General features: G+C 43.9%; 1 protein-coding gene across 1 annotated transcript in view; it reads right to left on the minus strand.

The window, feature by feature from the left end:
- The window catches only part of F13A1 (coagulation factor XIII A chain), a 206,863-nt gene that overhangs the window by 4,958 nt on the left and 183,279 nt on the right, over positions 1-18,626 (minus strand). Inside the window, exons 13-14 of the mRNA XM_030208812.1 lie at positions 10,843-11,003; positions 6,131-6,267 (exon numbers count right to left, since the gene is read on the minus strand). Of these exons, the coding sequence (XP_030064672.1) occupies positions 6,131-6,267; positions 10,843-11,003 (298 nt within the window). The remainder of the gene's footprint in view (positions 1-6,130; positions 6,268-10,842; positions 11,004-18,626) is intronic.

An 18,626-nucleotide genomic window follows, 5' to 3' on the forward strand; every position in this document is an offset into this window, starting at 1 on the left:
TATTGTTTACAATTCCAGTGCATGGTGATAATCAAAAGCCACTGGTGTGCAGAGACATTTACAACAGGGAATTCAGCAAATATGCCAAACAGCCCCAACACCATAGAGCATCTATCAAGAAAACTGAATATGTCAAATTACTTCAGATGACTAAACAGAAAATTCATGCTAATAGAATACCTGGTCCTGGTCACACAAACAGAACACAGATAACAAATACAGAATAACTGACCAAAAACTAGAAATAAAAATACGTAGACAGAAATTAAACTGAAACCTCAAGAAGTCAATCGTGCAAGTAGCACAACACCAGAGAAATAGAAAGAGATGCAAAAATATAAAGACAAAATATAAAGACAGCAGATATCAGCTATATTTTATATTGGGGGGTGGGCAGTGACACCAGGGCAATTCCCTTGACCTGCTGGCTAAAGAGGGCCCCAAGCCTGCCTGAACCTGAAGAATGCACAGCTTGGTAGCGGGTTTTGGGGTCCCTTCCCAGTCCCAACTTTCTGCCGTGGACCTGAGCCATGTCTAACACCAGCTCTGACAGATGAACATTCCATAAATGGATATACACTAATCACTAAATAGAAAATAAAAATATTTTTCTACTTCTGTTGTCTGGTCATTTTATTTTAATTGTATTGGTCCCAGGCTCTTGTTTCTGCTTTTCTCTGTCTTAACTCTTAAGTACATAAGTATATAAATACATAATTACATAAGTATTGCCATACTGGGACAGACCAAAGGTCCATCAAGCCCAGCATCCTGTTTCCAAAAGTGGCCAATCCAGGTTACAAGTACCTGGCAAGATCCCAAAACAGTACAATACATTTTATGCTACTTATCCTAGAAATAAGCAGTGGATTTTCCCCAAGTACATTTTAATAATGGCTTATGGATTTTTCTGTTAGGAAACTAGCCAAACCTTTTTGAACACTGCTAAGCTAACTGCTTTTAGTACATTCTCTGGCAACAAATTCCTGAGTTTAATTAAACTTTGAGTGAAGAAATGTTTTCTCCAATTCGTTTTAAATTTACTACTTTGTAGCTTCATTGCGTGCACCCTAGTTCTAGTATTTTTGGAAAGAATAATCAAGCGATTCACGTCTACCCGTTCCACTCCTCATTATTTTATATACCTCCTATCATATCTCCCCTCAGCTGTCTTTTCTTTAAGCTGAAGAGCCCTAGCTGCATTAGCCTTTCCTCATAGGGAAGTCGTCCTAACCCCTTTATCATTTTTGTTGCCCTTCTCTGTATCTTTTCTAATTCCACTTTTTGAGATGCGGTGACCAGAATTGCACACAATATTCGAGGTGTGGTCGCACCATGGAGTGATACAAAGGCATTATAATGTCCTCATTTTTGTTTTCCATTTCTTTCCTAATAATATCTAGCATTCTATTTGCTTTCTTAGCCACTGCCACACACTGAGCAGAGGGTTTCAACGTATCATCAACGATGACGCCTAGATTCCTTTCCTGGTCGGTGACTCCTAGTGTGGAACCTTGCATTACGTAGCTATAATTTTCTATAATGTTTCTCTTTCCCACATGCATCACATTGCACTTGCTTACATTAAACGTCATCTGACATTTTGGATATTCAGTCTCCCAGTCTCGTAAGGTCCTCTTGTCATTTTTCACAATCCTCTTGCGATTAATAACTTTGTGTCATCAGTAAATGCAATTACCTTACTACTTACTCCCATCTCTAGATAATTTATAAATATGTTAAAAAGCATCGGTACAGCACAGACCCCCCCCCCCCCCCCAGGGAACCGCACTATCTACCCTTCTCCATTGAGAATACTGACCATTTAACCCTACTCTCTGTTTTCTATTTTTTAGCTAGTTTTTAATCCACAATCAACCACTACCTCCTATCCCATGCCTCTCCAATTTCCTCTAGAGTCATTCATAAGATACTTTGTCAAATGCCTTTTGAAAATCCAGATACACACGTCGACCAGTTCACTTTCTCCGGAGTAGCCCCCATACTCTGGAATGCTCCAGGGCCGCTGACAGACTGAGCCGGGCCTGGGGCAGGGCTGCCACCGCCGGGACCGAGGCAGAATTGCCATCGCTACCGCTGCCGTTCCCCCCCCCCAAAAAAAAAATTGTCATTGCCACCGCCCCCTCCCTCCCGAAGTACCTTGACTGGGCAGCTGCATGCAGCACAGTTCCTTCCTCTGCCCAGCATTGCCTGCCCCTGCGGCTGCTTTCCTTGTCACACATGCTCAGTCTCAAAACTGAGCATGCGCAGCCTGAGGGCCCAGCAGCTGCTAGGCTGGCAATGCAAGGGGAGCCCGGTGCTGGAGTTCTCTCTCCTGCGCCTGTCACGATGTGATCACCCGGTTCCACCAGGAGCAGGAGAGAGAGACCCCTGTGCCAGGCCTGGGCCTGGGTAATTTTGCCCCTTCGCCCCCCATTCTCAGCGGCTATGGAATGCACTGCCTGAAAGTCTCTGCTTAACACATTATCTGTACTTCAGGAAGCAGGTGAAAACTTGGCTCTTCAAACAGGCCTTTAATGGAAGAAGTTACAAACTTGTTAGTCTCACCCCCACACACAAGGAGTGACTCGGGCTGCACATACTGCAGCAGGACATGTTTATCCACTCCTACCCTAGCTGAGATAATATTTAGCCATCTCTCTGACCTCATATGCAACTTCCTTTAAATCAGTCACCTTAATTTCTAACTCTTCTTACTCTCTTACCTATTTATATGTTCTATCTTTGCGTTACCCTTCACTATCAATTAAAATGTTCTATTATATATTGTGTCGACATTGTAAGTAGTGTGCTATGCCATAATTTGTATTGTTATTTGAATATTTTTATTGCTATAATTGCCTACTCCTCATGTTTGACCTATTCTTACTGTACACCGCCTTGAGTGAATTCCTTCAAAAAAGCGGTAAATAAATCTTAATAAATAAATAAAAATAAATTGGTGAGGCAAGATTTCCCCTCACTAAATCCATGTTGGCTTTGTCTCATTAATCCATGCTTTTGAATATGCTCTGTAATTTTGTTCTTTATAATAGTCTCTACCACTTTGCCCAGCACCGACATCAGGTTCACTGGTCTATAATTTCCCGGATCACCTCTGGAACCTTTTTAAAAAATCAGTGTTACATTGACCACCTCCAATCTTCCGGTACCATGCTTGATTTTAAAGATAAATTGCATATTACTAACAATAGTTCAGCATGTTCATTTTTTAATTCTATCACTACCCTGGGATGAATACCATCCGGTCCAGGCAATTTGCTACTCTTCACTTTGTCAAATTGCGCCATTACATCATCCAGGTTTACAGAGATTTCATTCAGTTTCTCTGACTCGTCAGCTTTGAATACCATTTCTAGCACTGGAATCTCTCGTGTTTTTTTTCAAAGTCCCTCTTTGCTTCCTCTTCAGCGCTTTGATTATGACATGTGATTTCTTATGTTGCTTCTTATTATTTTCAGTTGGATCCTTTTCCATTTTCTGAAGGATTTCCTTTTAGCTCTAATAACTTCCTTCACCTCACCTTCACCTTTTTAACCATGCTGGCTGTCATTTGGTCTTCCTTCCTCCTTTTTTAATACATGGAATATATTTGGCCTTGGCTTCCAGGGTGGTATTTTTGATCAGCATCCACACCTGATGTAAATTTTTGACCTTCACACATGCTCCTCTAAGTTTTTTTTCACCATTCTTCTCATTTTACCATAGTCTCCTTTTTGAAAGTTAAATGCTAATGTATTGGATTTCCTGTGTATACTTACTGTCAGTGTCTCAGGTCTATTGACATTTCTTCTTTCTCCATGGGCATCACCCATCTTCCCTCTGTGCCCCTATCCTCTCCCTATATCCAGCATCACCCTTCTATGTCTCTGCTGCTCGCTTGTTCAGTATCATCCTTGCTTTCCTATTATCCCATGTCCATATCACCCCTTTGTGTCCCTGTTCCTAACCCCCCAATGTCCTGCATCACCTCTATGTCCCTATCCCTCTGAATCCATAATCCCCTTGTGTGTCCAGCATTTTCCCTGTATCTCCTTACCCTCTCCTTATCTAGCATTGACCCTTTGTGTTCCTGTACTTTTGTCCCCCCCTTACTCAGCATATCCCTCTCCGTGCTCAGTTTCTCCCATTTCTCTGCCCTCTCTGCCCAACACAGTCCAGGAACTTACCTATTTTTCCCCAACCCCCATGTGGTCCAGCATCTCTATATTTCTTCTCTCCACCCCTCCCCCACCCAGCATCCTTTCTTTCCTCTGTGGGTCTAGTATCTTTCCCCTTCATCCTTCTATTTCCTACACACCAACATCTCTTCCCTTCCAGCTCCCCTCTCGAGGTCCAGCATCTCTACCATTCCCTTCCATTCCCTGCAGTCCTGCATGTCTCTGTCTTACTCTCCTTTTATGGTCTGGCATATCCCCCCTCTGGCATCTTTCCTGTTACTCTCCCCCACCCAGGCCCAGCATATCTCTGTTCTCCTCACCATTACAGATCCAGCGTTTCTTCTGCCTCCTTGCTTGGGTCCAGCACCTCTCTCTCATCTTCCTTCTATTTCCCCTCCCACCCATGGGTCCAGCACTTATCTTTCCCCCAACAGGTGCATTACCTCTTCCTTCTGCCCCTCCCCATGAGTCCAATGTCTCTCCTCCCCTTTCTTCCCTCCCCTCATGGGTCCAGTACTACCACTCCTCTTTCCTCCTTCCCCCAGTTCAGCACCTCTCTCTTCTGCCCCCCTCCTATTAGTCCATACCTCTCTTCCTCAGCCACTCCCCTCTAGGTTCTTCAAATCTCATCTGTTCATGGCAGCAGCAGTGACAACATGCTGCCTGGATCAGTACCAAGAACCTTCCATTTGCCACGTTCTGTTCCCTTTCGACTTATCTTCCTGTTTACATGTGGGTGGGATGTGGCAGAGGGAAGACTTATGGTTCTGGCTGAGGCATGTTATTGCTACCGCTGCTGTGAGGAGTCAATTTTGAAGAACCTGAGTTGGGGGGGAGGGGGCTGAGGGAGGAAGAGGAAGGTATGAACCAATGTTCCCTCTAAGCTGCCAGTGTGTGTGTGGGGGGGGGGGGGGGGGTGTGCTTCAATGTTGTGTTTTCTATCTCTAGGAACAGGCAGGTTCCCTGGAATCCTGCAGAGCTTGCCTTTCCCCCACCATTGAAAATGTGATAGTGAAACAGCACCCCCCCCCCCCCCACTGGCAGGCCTGTAGGTGGAGGATGGAGAACTCTCACTCACCTTAGAGGGAACAGTGGTGTGGACTCACAGGAGAAGGGCAGAAAAGAGAGACACTGCATATGTGAAGAGTGGGAAGAGGGTGAGCATTCAGACAATGCACCCCCTTTATTGCCTAAACCTGGGTGGACCTCCCTTATTGCCTCACTCTTGGTATGCTACTGCTTCTCCCGCACTCATGCCCATTGGTACACCAGCCTTCAAACTATACACCATTGCATTTAAACATCAATTTATTTAATAGTAGATATGTGTGTATGTACAAGAATTCTGGTCATTTATGAGCATTCTGGAACCTAAATATAGGCACATAGTTATAGTGTTGCCTTTCACATGGGAAAAAAATCTTTAGAACATCTGGGCCTATAATAGGTAATCAGAAACTGTCCTATGGTCATCCACCCATCAATTACCTTTCCTTTACGTCTACATCTGAATTTTATCAACACATGGATTTTACCAATAATAATGGGACTCTGGATTGCAGCAATAACACTAATTTTATTGGACAGTGAAATGTTAAGAAAGTATACACTTAAAGGAAGATGGAGTAGGGTGGGGGAGAGTCTGGCTCATGACTCAGTATGCCATAGCGTGTGCTGCAAAGCAAGGGCCTCTTTAGGTGGGGCCTAGGCATACTGTGAAGGTTATGTACTCTAGTCAGGGGAGGGAGGAAGTTTAGCAACTGCTAATGGACAAACAATATTGAGGGTGTGATTTGGAATACGCATTATTCTATCCTTTAGGTGGCAAGAGTTCTCAGAAGCACCTGGACATCTGTGGAGGTGAGCATGAAGCTGTAGGATTAAAGGTAAGCATGTTTTTAATGAAGTCACAGTAGAAGATGTGCAACATCCTTTTAATGTTTACTTACCTGAATAATTTTGTTGCAGTCTTCAATAGGCCAGGCCCACCAACACGCAAGGTCACATTTTCAAGGGTTTTATTAAGAGGGTTGGTGAAGTTCACTAAAACAGTCATCTCCTTACCAACCCGTGCCTCTTCATGAACCTAAAGAATAAAGAACCAAGTAAAGGATCACACTAGCAGGTAACAGAGGAAGTTAGATATGCAAAATCATAGGATGTTTTTTATATAATTAATTTGCTTCAGTGAAAAAGGTAAATAGAGGCAATTGTTTCTCATTGGAGCAATTAAAAAAATATTAATAAGTACTCAATAAAGGAAAACATTAGGAGAGTAATTTTATATGGGGAAACCTACTTTCAGTGAGACAGTAAATGTATATCTAGGCACAATTTTCTAAAGACATGTGGAGGGGTATTTTTTATAAGATGTCTATGTCTGACTTTGGGTGTTTTGCTCAAAATGTCCAGAATCTTAATAGTAAATATAGCCATTTTCAAAACAGCAAAATGCCTTTCTTTTTTTTTTTTTAATGGCCACTTGCTAGATGTTTTTGTGCTTTGTGTGTTATCTTTGTGGTTCATTTTTGAAAAAAAAAAAGTCCAAGTGAAAAACATACAAAATCAAGCCATTGGGATGTAGGAGGAGCCAGCATTCTTAGGGCAGGCTTGTACAGTCTGGGTCCTGCATATGGCGATCTAGTTTAGGATGGGCTACAGAGGGCTTCGATGGAAACTCCAGTAATATGGAATGTGAGGACAGTGCCGGGCAGACTCTCGCAAATGACAAGACGGATTTGGATAGGCTGGAGTGGGCTTTGACCAAAACTGCAGTAGTTGAAACACAAGGACAAGGACAGTCTATGTCCCAGAAACACCAAAGAAAGACCGTTGTCAAGTATATATATTGCTTATTTTATCATGAATCAATAATGAATGTGAGTGTTGGGCAGACTGGATGGACCATTCAGGTCTTTATTTCTCTTTACTATGTTACTAGACTGGTCACACAGACATCCCACTAGAGCAGTGGGGCATCCTAGGGGGCACTGCAGTGGACTTCACATAAAATCTCCCAGGTACACATCTCACCATTGCTCCCTTATGTTATAAAGTGAGCCCTCCAAAACCCATCAAAAACCTATTGCGCCCAACTGTAGACCACTACAATAGCCCTTATTGCTGCAGGTGTCACCTATATGTGGGTACAGTAGGTTTATAGTGGGTTTTGGACGGCTCACACTTTCCACCACAAGTGTAACAGAGTGGATTATGGGCCTGGGCCCCCTTCTCCATAGAACACTGCACCGACCACTAGGCTACTCCAGGGACCTGCTTGCTGCCCTAATAGAACTGGCTTTAACATCTGAGGCTATCATAGAGGATGGCATGTACTGGTTCTTTTACATCTTTGGAGGGTGTCAGTGACCACTGGGGGAGTAAGGCAGGTCATTCCTTTATTCTTCTGGTGGTCATCTGGTCATTTAGGGCACTTTTTGTGGCTTAATCATTATTAAACACTGGGCCTTCAGTTTACACGGCTGAAGGCATTCTACAAACGAGCTGTTCAAACAGCGGGTAATATATCCTGATTGTTTATTCCACATCTTTGTCAACTAACTATTTTGCTGACCTATAGGAGTCCCTTGACCCCTGATGCAGGCGTTTGTACGCTGAAACACGGACCGTGTCGGGTCTCAATTATAAATAAAGAACTACATTTTTCTCAACCCTAAAGGCCCAGTGTTTGCTTTGTTTGTTTGTTTGGTTGCTTTTGTATGCTGTATTCCCTCTTTTTTGTGATTTAATCATTATTAAAACAGGTCTAGCTCAAAACATCTTAGTTTTAGTCCTTGACATTTTTTTGTTTTGTTCCATAATAGCTGAAAAACATCCAGGTCTTGGGAACCCCCGAAATCCCACCCTTAACACGCCCTCTTGAGATTTAGATGAACTGCATAAAAAAACATCTGGAAAATGGGTTTTTGGTGAAAAAAAATGTCCAAATACTGCTTTATGCCACTTTTTAGATGTTTTCTGTTTGGAAAATGAGCCCCATAGTATTTAAGTAGCATAACATACACTTATATTGCAGACACAGACATCTATACCTGCCCTGGGGCAGGTGTAAATGTCCATACCCATACTATTATAGGGACTGCCCCATTTTAGATAAAATGTAGAAATCGGAATTGAAATGTCCATATTTGAACCTTTCTAACTCCTGTAGTATTTTAGAAAAAGATCTGCTGATGTACAGCCTTTTCTAAAATATATACAACAATACACATATATACACTAGCTATGTGTGCTGGGAGCAACCGTTTTACATTTATTAAACCTAAAACATCAACGGTGGCAGCTTGGCAACTTGTGCATCTAAGTAGAAGAACTTACAGGAAGTATTTTTTCATGGAGAGAGTGGTGGATGCTTGGAATGCCCTCCCGCGGGAGGTGGTGGAGATGAAAACGGTAACGGAATTCAAACATGCGTGGGATAAACATAAAGGAATCCTGTTCGGAAGGAAGGGATCCTCAGGAGCTTAGCGGAGATTGGATGGCAGAGGTGGGGTTAGTGCTGGGCAGACTTATACGGTCTGTGCCCTGAAAAAGACAGATACAAACCGAGGGGCTGGTGGTTGGGAGGCGGGGCTAGTGCTGGGCAGACTTATACGGTCTGTGCCCTGAAAAAGACAGATACAAATCAAGGTAAGGCATACACAAAAAGTAGCACATATGAGTTATCTTGTTGGGCAGACTGGATGGACTGTGCAGGTCTTTTTCTGCTGTCATCTACTATGTACACATGTAAAAGGGTCTTTCAGAATGTAGACAAGTGCTGACATGTAGTCTGCCATTTTGGAAATCTATAAGTCTAAATGCCCCTAATTGAATTCAGAGGCTGAAATCTTTGTGCACTTATTTTTTTTTATTTTTGTTACATTTGTACCCTGCGCTTTCCCACTCATGGCAGGCTCAATGTGGCTTACATATTGTATTCAGGTACTTATTTGTACCTGGGGCAATGGAGGGTTAAGTGACTTGCCCAGCGTCACAAGGAGCTGCCTGAAGTGGGAATTGAACTCAGTTCCTCAGGACCAAAGTCCACCACCCTAACCACTAGGCCACTCCTCCTCCTAATTTCGAGGGGGAGGGGGGGGGGAAACCACTGGAGGATTAAGGGGGAGACCTCCCTGAATCCCTCCTGTAAAGCACTGCCCAGAATGACCACTTTTACAAAATCTATATATATGTAGGAACAGTTGTAAATAAATCCCAGTGTTGATCCCTGTAATCATAGATGTGCATTGCCCTTCTAAAATGGGGATTACATGTAAATTTTGGTGCAGCCCTAGTCCTGCCCAAAACACACCCAAACTACACCCCTTACCATACACATGTAATACATATTTACACATGTAAATCCCAGCTTTCCAAAATTGGTTTTTCTATTTAGTACTGTGAGACTACTACTAGGGGCTATGGCAGCCATTTTGAAGATGAAGCAGACATGAGTCAAAGTAACTGCGGATCACTTATCCCCGGAAGACCCCCCCCCCCCAGACCATCAAGTATGTGTGTGTATGTGTGTGGGGGGGGTCTTGAGGGTAAGGCATGTCAGAGGAGTCCGCAATGTGAAATGTTTTTTTGGGGGGGGGATTTCTAGAATGGGGCAGATGTTCAGGGGGAGGGGAATGAAATAGGCCCCCTCCTGGGGTGCAATGTCTGGAATGGCGCTAATGCTTTTGGAGGAGTTAGAACCAGAAAGGGAGGAGATTATGGAACCCTTATAAACCCCCTCATGCAGGTCCTGCCTGATATTTAGCTGGGATCCACATGTGTCATATGCAGGTCCTGGCTGAATATCAGCCAGGACATGCATAAGTGCCAGCAGCCAGAACAAATCCAATCATACCCAGATATTTAATACTGGCATCTGAACATGGGCCAGCACTGAATATCCAGGTCTAATGTAGCCAGTGATAGACAGTGCTTAAAAATAAGCTGACCGCCGTCAACTGAATATTGACCAGTAAAAGAAAAACCTATTCTTTTGGCTCCAGCCAAATATTTATTGTTAAAACTGTTACAGGAAGATTTTGGTAGAAACCCCTTGGAAAATGGCACACAGCATGACAAGCTTTGTTTACACTGTACTTTGTACTTGTGATGCAGCTGTCCACCTGACTTCTGCAAGTATGCATTGCACACTCCCAAAAGTTGTGCAGGCTTAGCATGAAGAGATGGGATTTGGAGTTCAGCGCCTGTTTTTTTTTCAGCTGTAGTTCAAAGTGAGTTACAGTCAGAAATAGAACGCATGTTCCTGTCCCCAGAAGGCTTACAGTCTTGGATTTGAATCAATGGGGGGGTTTTGCGACTTGCCCAAGATTGCACAGAACTATAGTGGGATTTGAACTGGACTTTCCTGCTTCTCATCCCACTGATCTAACCATTAGGCTCCTCCTCAACTAGATTTATCTTGATTCTACACTATGAAAAAAATAAGTGTTAGGGGACAATAAATGTAGCATTCCAAAATAATCCGCATGCTGTAAACAAATTGTCATGCCATAATTGTGAAGGATACCAGAAAAAAAATAGTTACAACTTCTATTAGCAATTGGACCAACAACTGATTAACTGAAAAATGTGTGTACATCCTGGTACAGCATCGGTGCACCAAGGGTTTTGCTGTTTGATTCGTGTAGTTGGAATTCACCTTGATGTGCAGTTGAGGGACCTGTAGCACCACACTCTTCTGCTGGGCTAGGATCTTCTTGTTTTCATTGATGCGAGCTGTGATAAAGAAATGCAAGGAGGCCTGCTCCACCACCTGACTCATATAGTCTCGTGCTCTAATTAGCACCTCTACTGGTGTATCTGTGTGAAAAACAATACAAAAAGCAAACATTAGACATCTGAAATTTATGAAGGATGACAACTGCAGGCCATATTTTTAACCCAATCAGAATATATTTAACTATTGTTAAAAACATAAGTATTGCTATATTGGGATAGACCAAAGGTCCATCAAGTCCAGTATCCTGTTTCCAACAGTGGGAAATCCAGATCGCAAGTATCTGGCAAGATCCAAGAACAGTAAAACAGATTTTATGCTGCTTATCTTAGAAAAAAAAAAACAGTGGATGGTCCTAGAAGAGAGCTTTTTTTTTTTTTTAAATCAAGAATGAATCTTTTGGACTACTGTAAAATCAGCTACACTACACAGTGCTACTACACTCAATATTTTGACCTAGAGCTCCATGAAATTCATTTGCAAGAAGCAGGTGAAAGCTTGGCTCTTCTCACAGGTCTTCAATGGAAGAAACAACTAACTAGCTAGTTACATACAGAAGGACTAACGTTAGTTGCACACATTGTAGAAGGACTTGCTTATCCACTCCTACTCTAGCTGAAATCATTCTCCTGCACTTTTTCTAACTTGAGGTGCAATTTTCCTTGTTAATCACCATCACCTCTATGCAACCTACATTATTCTATCCTATCTCTCTATCGGGCTCATTTTCAAAACAGAAAAACATCTAAAAGTGGCATAAAGCAGCATTTGGACATTTTTCTCACAAAAAAACGTCCAAATCAGTATTTTCGAAACCTATTTTTAGACATTTTTCTATGAAGTCCATCAGAGGTAGTTCTAAATCTCATGAAGACGTGTCGGGGGCATGTTCAGGGCAGGACTTGGGCATTCCTAAGACTTAGATGTTTTTCAGCCAAAACAGAACAAAACAAAAATGTCCAGGACTAAAACTAAGACGTTTTGAGCTAGACCAAGGTGCCCTTGGCCTGGATTGGCCGCTGTCGTGGACAGGATGCTGGGCTCGATGGACCCTTGGTCTTTTCCCAGTGTGGCATTACTAATGGTTTATATAATAAGGCACAAAAAGGTGCTCTGAATAACCAGGTGACCACTGGAGGGAATCGGGGGTGACCTCCCCTTATTCCCCCAGTGGTCACTAACCCCCTCCCACCCCCAAAAAATGTGATGAAAAACATTACTTGTCAGCCTCTACGCCTACCCCAGATGTTATACTCCGGTCCATTAGAATAGCATGCAGGTCCTTGGAGTAGTCTAGTAGTGCTACAGTGCAGTGCAGACAGGTGGACCCAGGCTCTTACCTCCCCCTACCTGTTACACTTCTGATCAGACAGGGTAAGGGAGCAATGGTGAAATGTGTACCTAGGAGCTTTTTATGATGTCCACTAAAGTGCCCCCTAGGGTGCCCTATTGCTGTCTTGGGATGTCAGGGGGACCAGTCTACTAAAAATACTGGCTCCTCCTACATCCCAATGGCTTGATTTTGTGCGTTTTGCACTTGGATTTTTTTTTTGTTTTTTTTTGAAAATGGACCAAAAAAAAAAAAAGTCCAAATCACAAAACGTCCAAAAAACAAAACATTCAAATCACAAAACAGTATTTTCGGAAAAAAAAAGATTTTTCTTTTTCGAAAATGACCTTCTTTCCCATTCAGATTTTGGATGTTTTTTGTAAAGTTACATGGTGAGTATATAACATGCAAAATTGGAGACCACGTGGTGCTCTGAGCAAGGCGGTTGTGTGTCACTGAAGCTCCAGGACCCCCAGCCCTCAATTGAGCCACTTTAGAAAATTTTGAGCGGGGATGCCTGTATTTGGAGATCAATTTCATCACATAATGTATGGACAAGTATCTGGGTAAGAGTCCGTCACTCATGGCTCAAAAATCGCTGAGAAAAGAGAAGACAAAAACAAGTAATGGCGAAGCCAAGATGGCAGCGACGCCAGATGCTACAGCGGCAGCATTTACAGAGACCCAGCTTTCACAGTTAACAACGGCGATAACGAAAGCGCTAGAACCCTGCTGGGAAGAACTTAATCAAAAATTGGAGGCAATCCATACAACAATGGATGGATTGGCGATATGCACTGGGGATCTGGAGGCCCGTGTTTCGGCACTGGAGGACGACACACGCGAGCAGGGCCCGGATTTAGCCCGTTTCACAAAGCAACTTGAAGAACATCTTACCAAACTAGAAGATCTCGAAACCCGTTCAAGGCGTAACAACCTGCGGATTGTAGGGCTTCCGGAGAATATTCCAGAGCGGAATCTAACCTCATGGATCGAAGCTTGACTGTCGAAAGAACTGGCGATCATGGATTCAACGGGCCCCTTAGTAGTGGAACGTGCACACCGTGTGGGCCGGCTAACTGAGGATAAGAAAAGGCCCAGAGTGGTAATGTTAAAACTGCTGAATTACTGTCATAAACTAGAAATCCTCCAAGGCTTTCATTTAAAGAGAGAAACCTTAACCCATGAGGGACAACGTATTCAAGACTTTTCACCAGCTGTACAAGAACGGCGCCGGAAATATTCACTCTGTCAGACTCTCAACAAACTAGGAATTCGTTTCATGCTGATGTATCCGGCTCTCTTAAAAGTTTTTGTGAAAGGACAGTGGCAATCCTTTAAATCGGTGACAGAGGCGAGAACTTTCCTGGCAGAAAATGGCATAGAAGTCCCAGATCAATGAACAATTATCTAAGGACACCAGATAAAAATTTCTAATTGTTTCTTGCAGCTGGGAACGATGGCTGCCACTGGTGGGGTAGTTCTCCGCTTGGTCATAAGTCACAAAGAGGGGTGGGGGTCCCTCGCATCATAAGAGTGTTTATCTGCATTCTCCCTAAATTGGAGTCAGGGTGAATGACTACGGGTTGGTTAAGGGTTAAGGGATGGGGTTGGGTGGGATATTTGGGGGTTAGGGGAGAGGGTGTTGTTGTGTGTATTTGGAATATGAGTTTGTGTGAAGTGAGAGCGGAGTTCGGTAAAATTGTGCAGTGCAAAAGAATGCGTAAACCAATTGAGGACAGGAGGGCAGGGAACAATCACTCCGTTTTGGCGTGGTTAATGGGCATGGAGAAGGCGATCCCATGTGGGGCTGGGCACCAGGGACGTTATCATCAGATCAGAGCAGTTTCTTTGCATTTGTACTCTCCCTGGTAGCCCAATGCCTGTCAGAATGGCCTCTTGCAACGTGGGAGGTATTACCTCCCCAATTAAGCACTCAAAACTTCTGACCGCTTTAAAGTGTCATAAAGTAGACATTGCATGCCTGCAAGAGACCCGACTCTCCCCTGAACATGCAAAATTACAATGCCACTGGGTGTGGGAGATGTTTTCAGCTTTCTCTCAGAGCAGACGGGGAGGACTAGCAGTTTTGTTTAGAAAAGGAGTGTCCTATAAGTCCTCAGTGCTGCTTAGAGGGGTGGATGGAAACTACTTAATACTACATATCTGGCTCCAAGGCACAGAGTTCTTGCTATTAGTTCTATATGGGCCAAATCAACATAACCCCAATTTCTACCATTCTCTCCTGCAGCAATGCTTGCAGCGCAGTTCACTGCAAATGATGGTGTTGGGAGACTTTAATATGGTTTCTGACCCTACCTTAGACTGCTCTAGTCTGACCTCATAACACTATAGAGGGCCGCGAGCAAACACTTTCACCAATTTTATGCAAACCCTTAATTTAATAGATGCTTGGTGTACGTTGCACCCCAGGGAGTGAGATTACACGCATAGATCCCGAGCCCACGGTACATTGGCACGGCTTGATTATATCTTGGTAGATCATAGATTATTTTCAAAGTTAAAGACTTCAGAGATTGGCCGGCAGAAGTTTTGGACCATGTTTTATTGTGGGTGGACATGGAGACAGCTGTAGATGTAAGAGAAGGTGCGGGATGGCATTACCCATCTTATTTGCACACAGATACAGTCTTCCACAAATGTATTAAAGAAAAATGGACTGAATATACTACCAATAATGCAATACATGTAGGGCAACCCTCTCTATATTGGTCGACTTCAAAGGCAGTAATCCAGGGGGACATAATAGCATACGTTCAAGCACGCAAGAAGCGAATGGCAGCGGGTATCGTCCATTTAGAAACTCAGCTGAGGAAAGCCAGGACGGCCTATTCTAGGTGTCCTTCTAAGACCTCCTTGGAGAATCTATGCGCTACTCAGACAGCGCTTAACACCTTGCTGTATGAGAAAGAATCATACTTGTTGCTACATCGCAAATACAAACTGCATAGATTTGGTAATAGACCAGGTAAAATGTTGGCCTGGATCATTAAAAATTGGGGCGGGCCGAGATCGGTGACAGCGCTGCGGGATGATCAAGGAGTCCTCACAAATAACTTAGAAAGAATAGCTAAAATTTTTACAGACCACTTTACCGCACTTTACACAGCAGATCCCCCACCGAACCCTCAGGAGTTAACAGCCTATTTGTCTACATTAGGTCTTCCTGGCTTGACTGCAACAGAACTAGAATATTTAAATGCTCCATTATTATTATCAGAGTTGCAGGCAGCGATCAAAGCTTTAAAGCTATGTTCTGCCCCAGGACCAGACGGATTTGCTGGAGAGTATTATAAAACGCTTAGCCCCCAGGCTCTGGGGGCATTGTTGGCTTACTTTGAGGAGGTGGTGGAGAAGGGCTGTTTCCCCCTGCATGCCAACACTGCACTGATAACACTCATACCCAAACCGGGCCGGCCCCCAGAGAAGGCCAATTCGTATCGGCCTATATCCTTAATAAATGTAGAGGTTAAATTGCTCTCTAGAATATTGGCGGAGCGCTTGGACCAATGCCTGCCTAGATTGATATGACCCGAGGAAGTAGAATTTATTCGCAGACGTCAACCCGCTCACAATGTATGTCGCTTACTGCCGGCATTAGCACATTGTCAGGAAACACAGACGGTACAGAAGAGGAGTGGGAAATGGACCAATGACTCCAGGAGAAATGGGAGTTAAATTTATAGAACCACTTTATTGAATGACTCGACACAGACACCTGTGTTTCGGCCAGAAGGCCTGCCTCAGGAATCTTAGTAATCCTTGTATTCTCAAGTAGGAACTTGAGGGCGAATAGTCTTGAGAAAGACCTTTGTAGTATTCTGTTGGCGCAGCGTCTCGATATGACTAGATTGATATGACCCGAGGAAGTAGGATTTATTCGCAGACGTCAACCCGCTCACAATGTATGTCGCTTACTGCCGGCATTAGCACATTGTCAGGAAACACAGACACCATCCCTATATGTCAGTTTGGATGCTGACAAAGCCTTTGATAGGGTGGGATCGGACTATTTATTTCACACCTTGTCACATATGGGATTTCGGGGTTGGTTTTTACAAGCGATCAAGTCCCTATAGAGTAACCCCTCAGCCTGCTTACTGATTAATGGTATTAAAGAAAAGAGGTTCCCCATAGCAAGAGGGACTCGACAGGGGTGCCCACTTTCCCCATTACTATTCATACTATCATTAGAGCCGTTTCTAAGGAAACAACATGTCAGGGGGCATAGGAGTCAACTTTTCAAAATGATTGGGGGTGCTGAATTTTTTTTTTTTTTTACAGGTGGTGCATTCCCCCGTCCCCCTCCCCCTCGTCCCCCCTCCACCTCCCTCCGAGTTCCAGGGGCCCCTCTCCCTCCCTCCGAGTTCTAGGGTCCTCCCTCCCAGTTTCAGGGTCCCCCTCCCTCCCTCCCTTTGAGTTTCAGGGCCCCCCCTCCCTCCCTTCAAATTCCAGGGTCCTTCCTACCTCCCTCCCTCCCTTCGAGTTCCAGGGTCCCCCTCCCTCCCTTCAAGTTCTAGGGTCCTCCCTCCCTTCGAGTTCCAGGGTCCCCCCTCCCTCCCTTCGAGTTCCAGGCCCCCTCCCTCCAAATTTTAAAAGTCATCTAATTTACCTCATCTGGGTTAGGGCAGCAGCAGCAGCAGCAGTAAAATCCATGCAGGCTTGGCTTGGTGCTTAGTTCAGTTTTCCCTTTGCTCTCTCTCAGCTCTGGTCCCGCCCTCATTTCCTGTTTACACAAGGGCAGGACCAGAGCTAAGAGAGAGCGAAGGGAAAACTGAACTAAGCACCGAGCTGAGCCTGCATGGATTTTACCGCTGCTGCTGTCCTAACCCCGACGAGGTAAAATAGTTGACTTTTAAAATTTGGAGGGAGGGGGCCTGGAACTCGAAGGGAGGAGGGAGGGAGGGAACGAACTTCCGGTGGGTGCACGAACTTCTGGTGGGTGCAATATTGGGGGTGCTCGAGCACCCACAGCACACACGGAGTCGGCGCCTATGTCAGGGGGAGTGAGGGGAGTAACTCTCTCCGGTCATCAGATTCAAACCTTAGCATACGCAGACGACTTGTTGGTGGTGCTGACTGACCCAGTTAACTCCCTTAAAAATTTATTGGAATGCACGCAGCAATTTGGGAAATTTGCTGGTTTTATGCTAAACTTAGACAAGTCGCAAGTGCTCTCCCCCCACCTGAAGTTCAAGGGCTTAGTACAGTGGATTTCCACCTTAAGTGGGTGCAAGACTCACTTAAATATCTTGGGATAAAAATTCCAGCAGATTTATCTAAACTATCAGTTAAATGTACTTCAGGGTCACGAACAAAGGACTCTTCGTGCTCATGGAGTTAGCTGGACAGGATTATGATTGGTCCTGGAGGTTCATCTGACAAGGAGGTACTAAGAAAGCAGGAACTGAAGAAAGTTAGTCGGAGACCAGCAGAGAGAGTTGGGAACTGGCAAGAGAACGGAGAAGACCTGAAAAACCCAGCAAGGTTAGAAGGCTCGGTGTGAGCAAGAGACTTTATTGTTCTAACCTTGTGCACTGCATATCTGATGAAAATACCGATTGGCTCAGCTATACCAGCTCTGAAATACGGCACTGAGTGACGGTGACACCTGCTTTCTGAAGAGAGATCTTACACTAAATCCGAGACTGAGACTCGCTGTGGTGACAGCTAGAGTCTAAGAAGAAATCTGCTCCTACCTCATTGGGAGACTGCCTTAGAGACAGCGTGGTGAGATAACAGTGATTTACTTTCTATAGTCTGGGATTAGTGATTGGTGTTGATCTAAGAAAGATTGGTTACGTCATAACTTATGGTCAGGGAATAAGCTACTAACCGTTGTATTTTGCATAAGAACTGTAGTTTTCATATTATCCAATCAGCTTTGTGTAATTACCTAGTATTCATTTTGTATTTCTTTTTATTGTTATCAGCAAGTTATGTATTTCTATTTTGCTAAGCCTTGCTACAAAGCTATTCTATATATTTGTGTATTTTCTTTATCTATAAATATAATATATTTCAGCTTTGGCTTTAGTTTCGTTTCTCTAATGGCAAGTTTGGCTAGGTGCCAAAAGCAAGGTCCTATTCCCCTAGCACAATTCCAGAATATTTGCTTGGGCAGATTTCTGCACCTTAGGACCTTGGCATAAATAATCTGTTGGGAGTTGTTTTCCTATAAGAATTATAGTTAGTCTACCTACACAACCCAGTATTGATTCCTTTCCAGCTACAGACTTGGCCATGTGCGGCTGCCTAATGCAGCAGGGATTCATCTAACTTTACAGTAGGAACTAGATTCAGTAAATGGCACCCAAATTTGGGTGCTGAAAAAAAAATGAGAGCCGAGCGCTAT

Source organism: Microcaecilia unicolor, chromosome 1 (assembly GCF_901765095.1).
Source record: "Microcaecilia unicolor chromosome 1, aMicUni1.1, whole genome shotgun sequence".
Taxonomy (NCBI): Eukaryota; Metazoa; Chordata; class Amphibia; order Gymnophiona; family Siphonopidae; genus Microcaecilia; species Microcaecilia unicolor.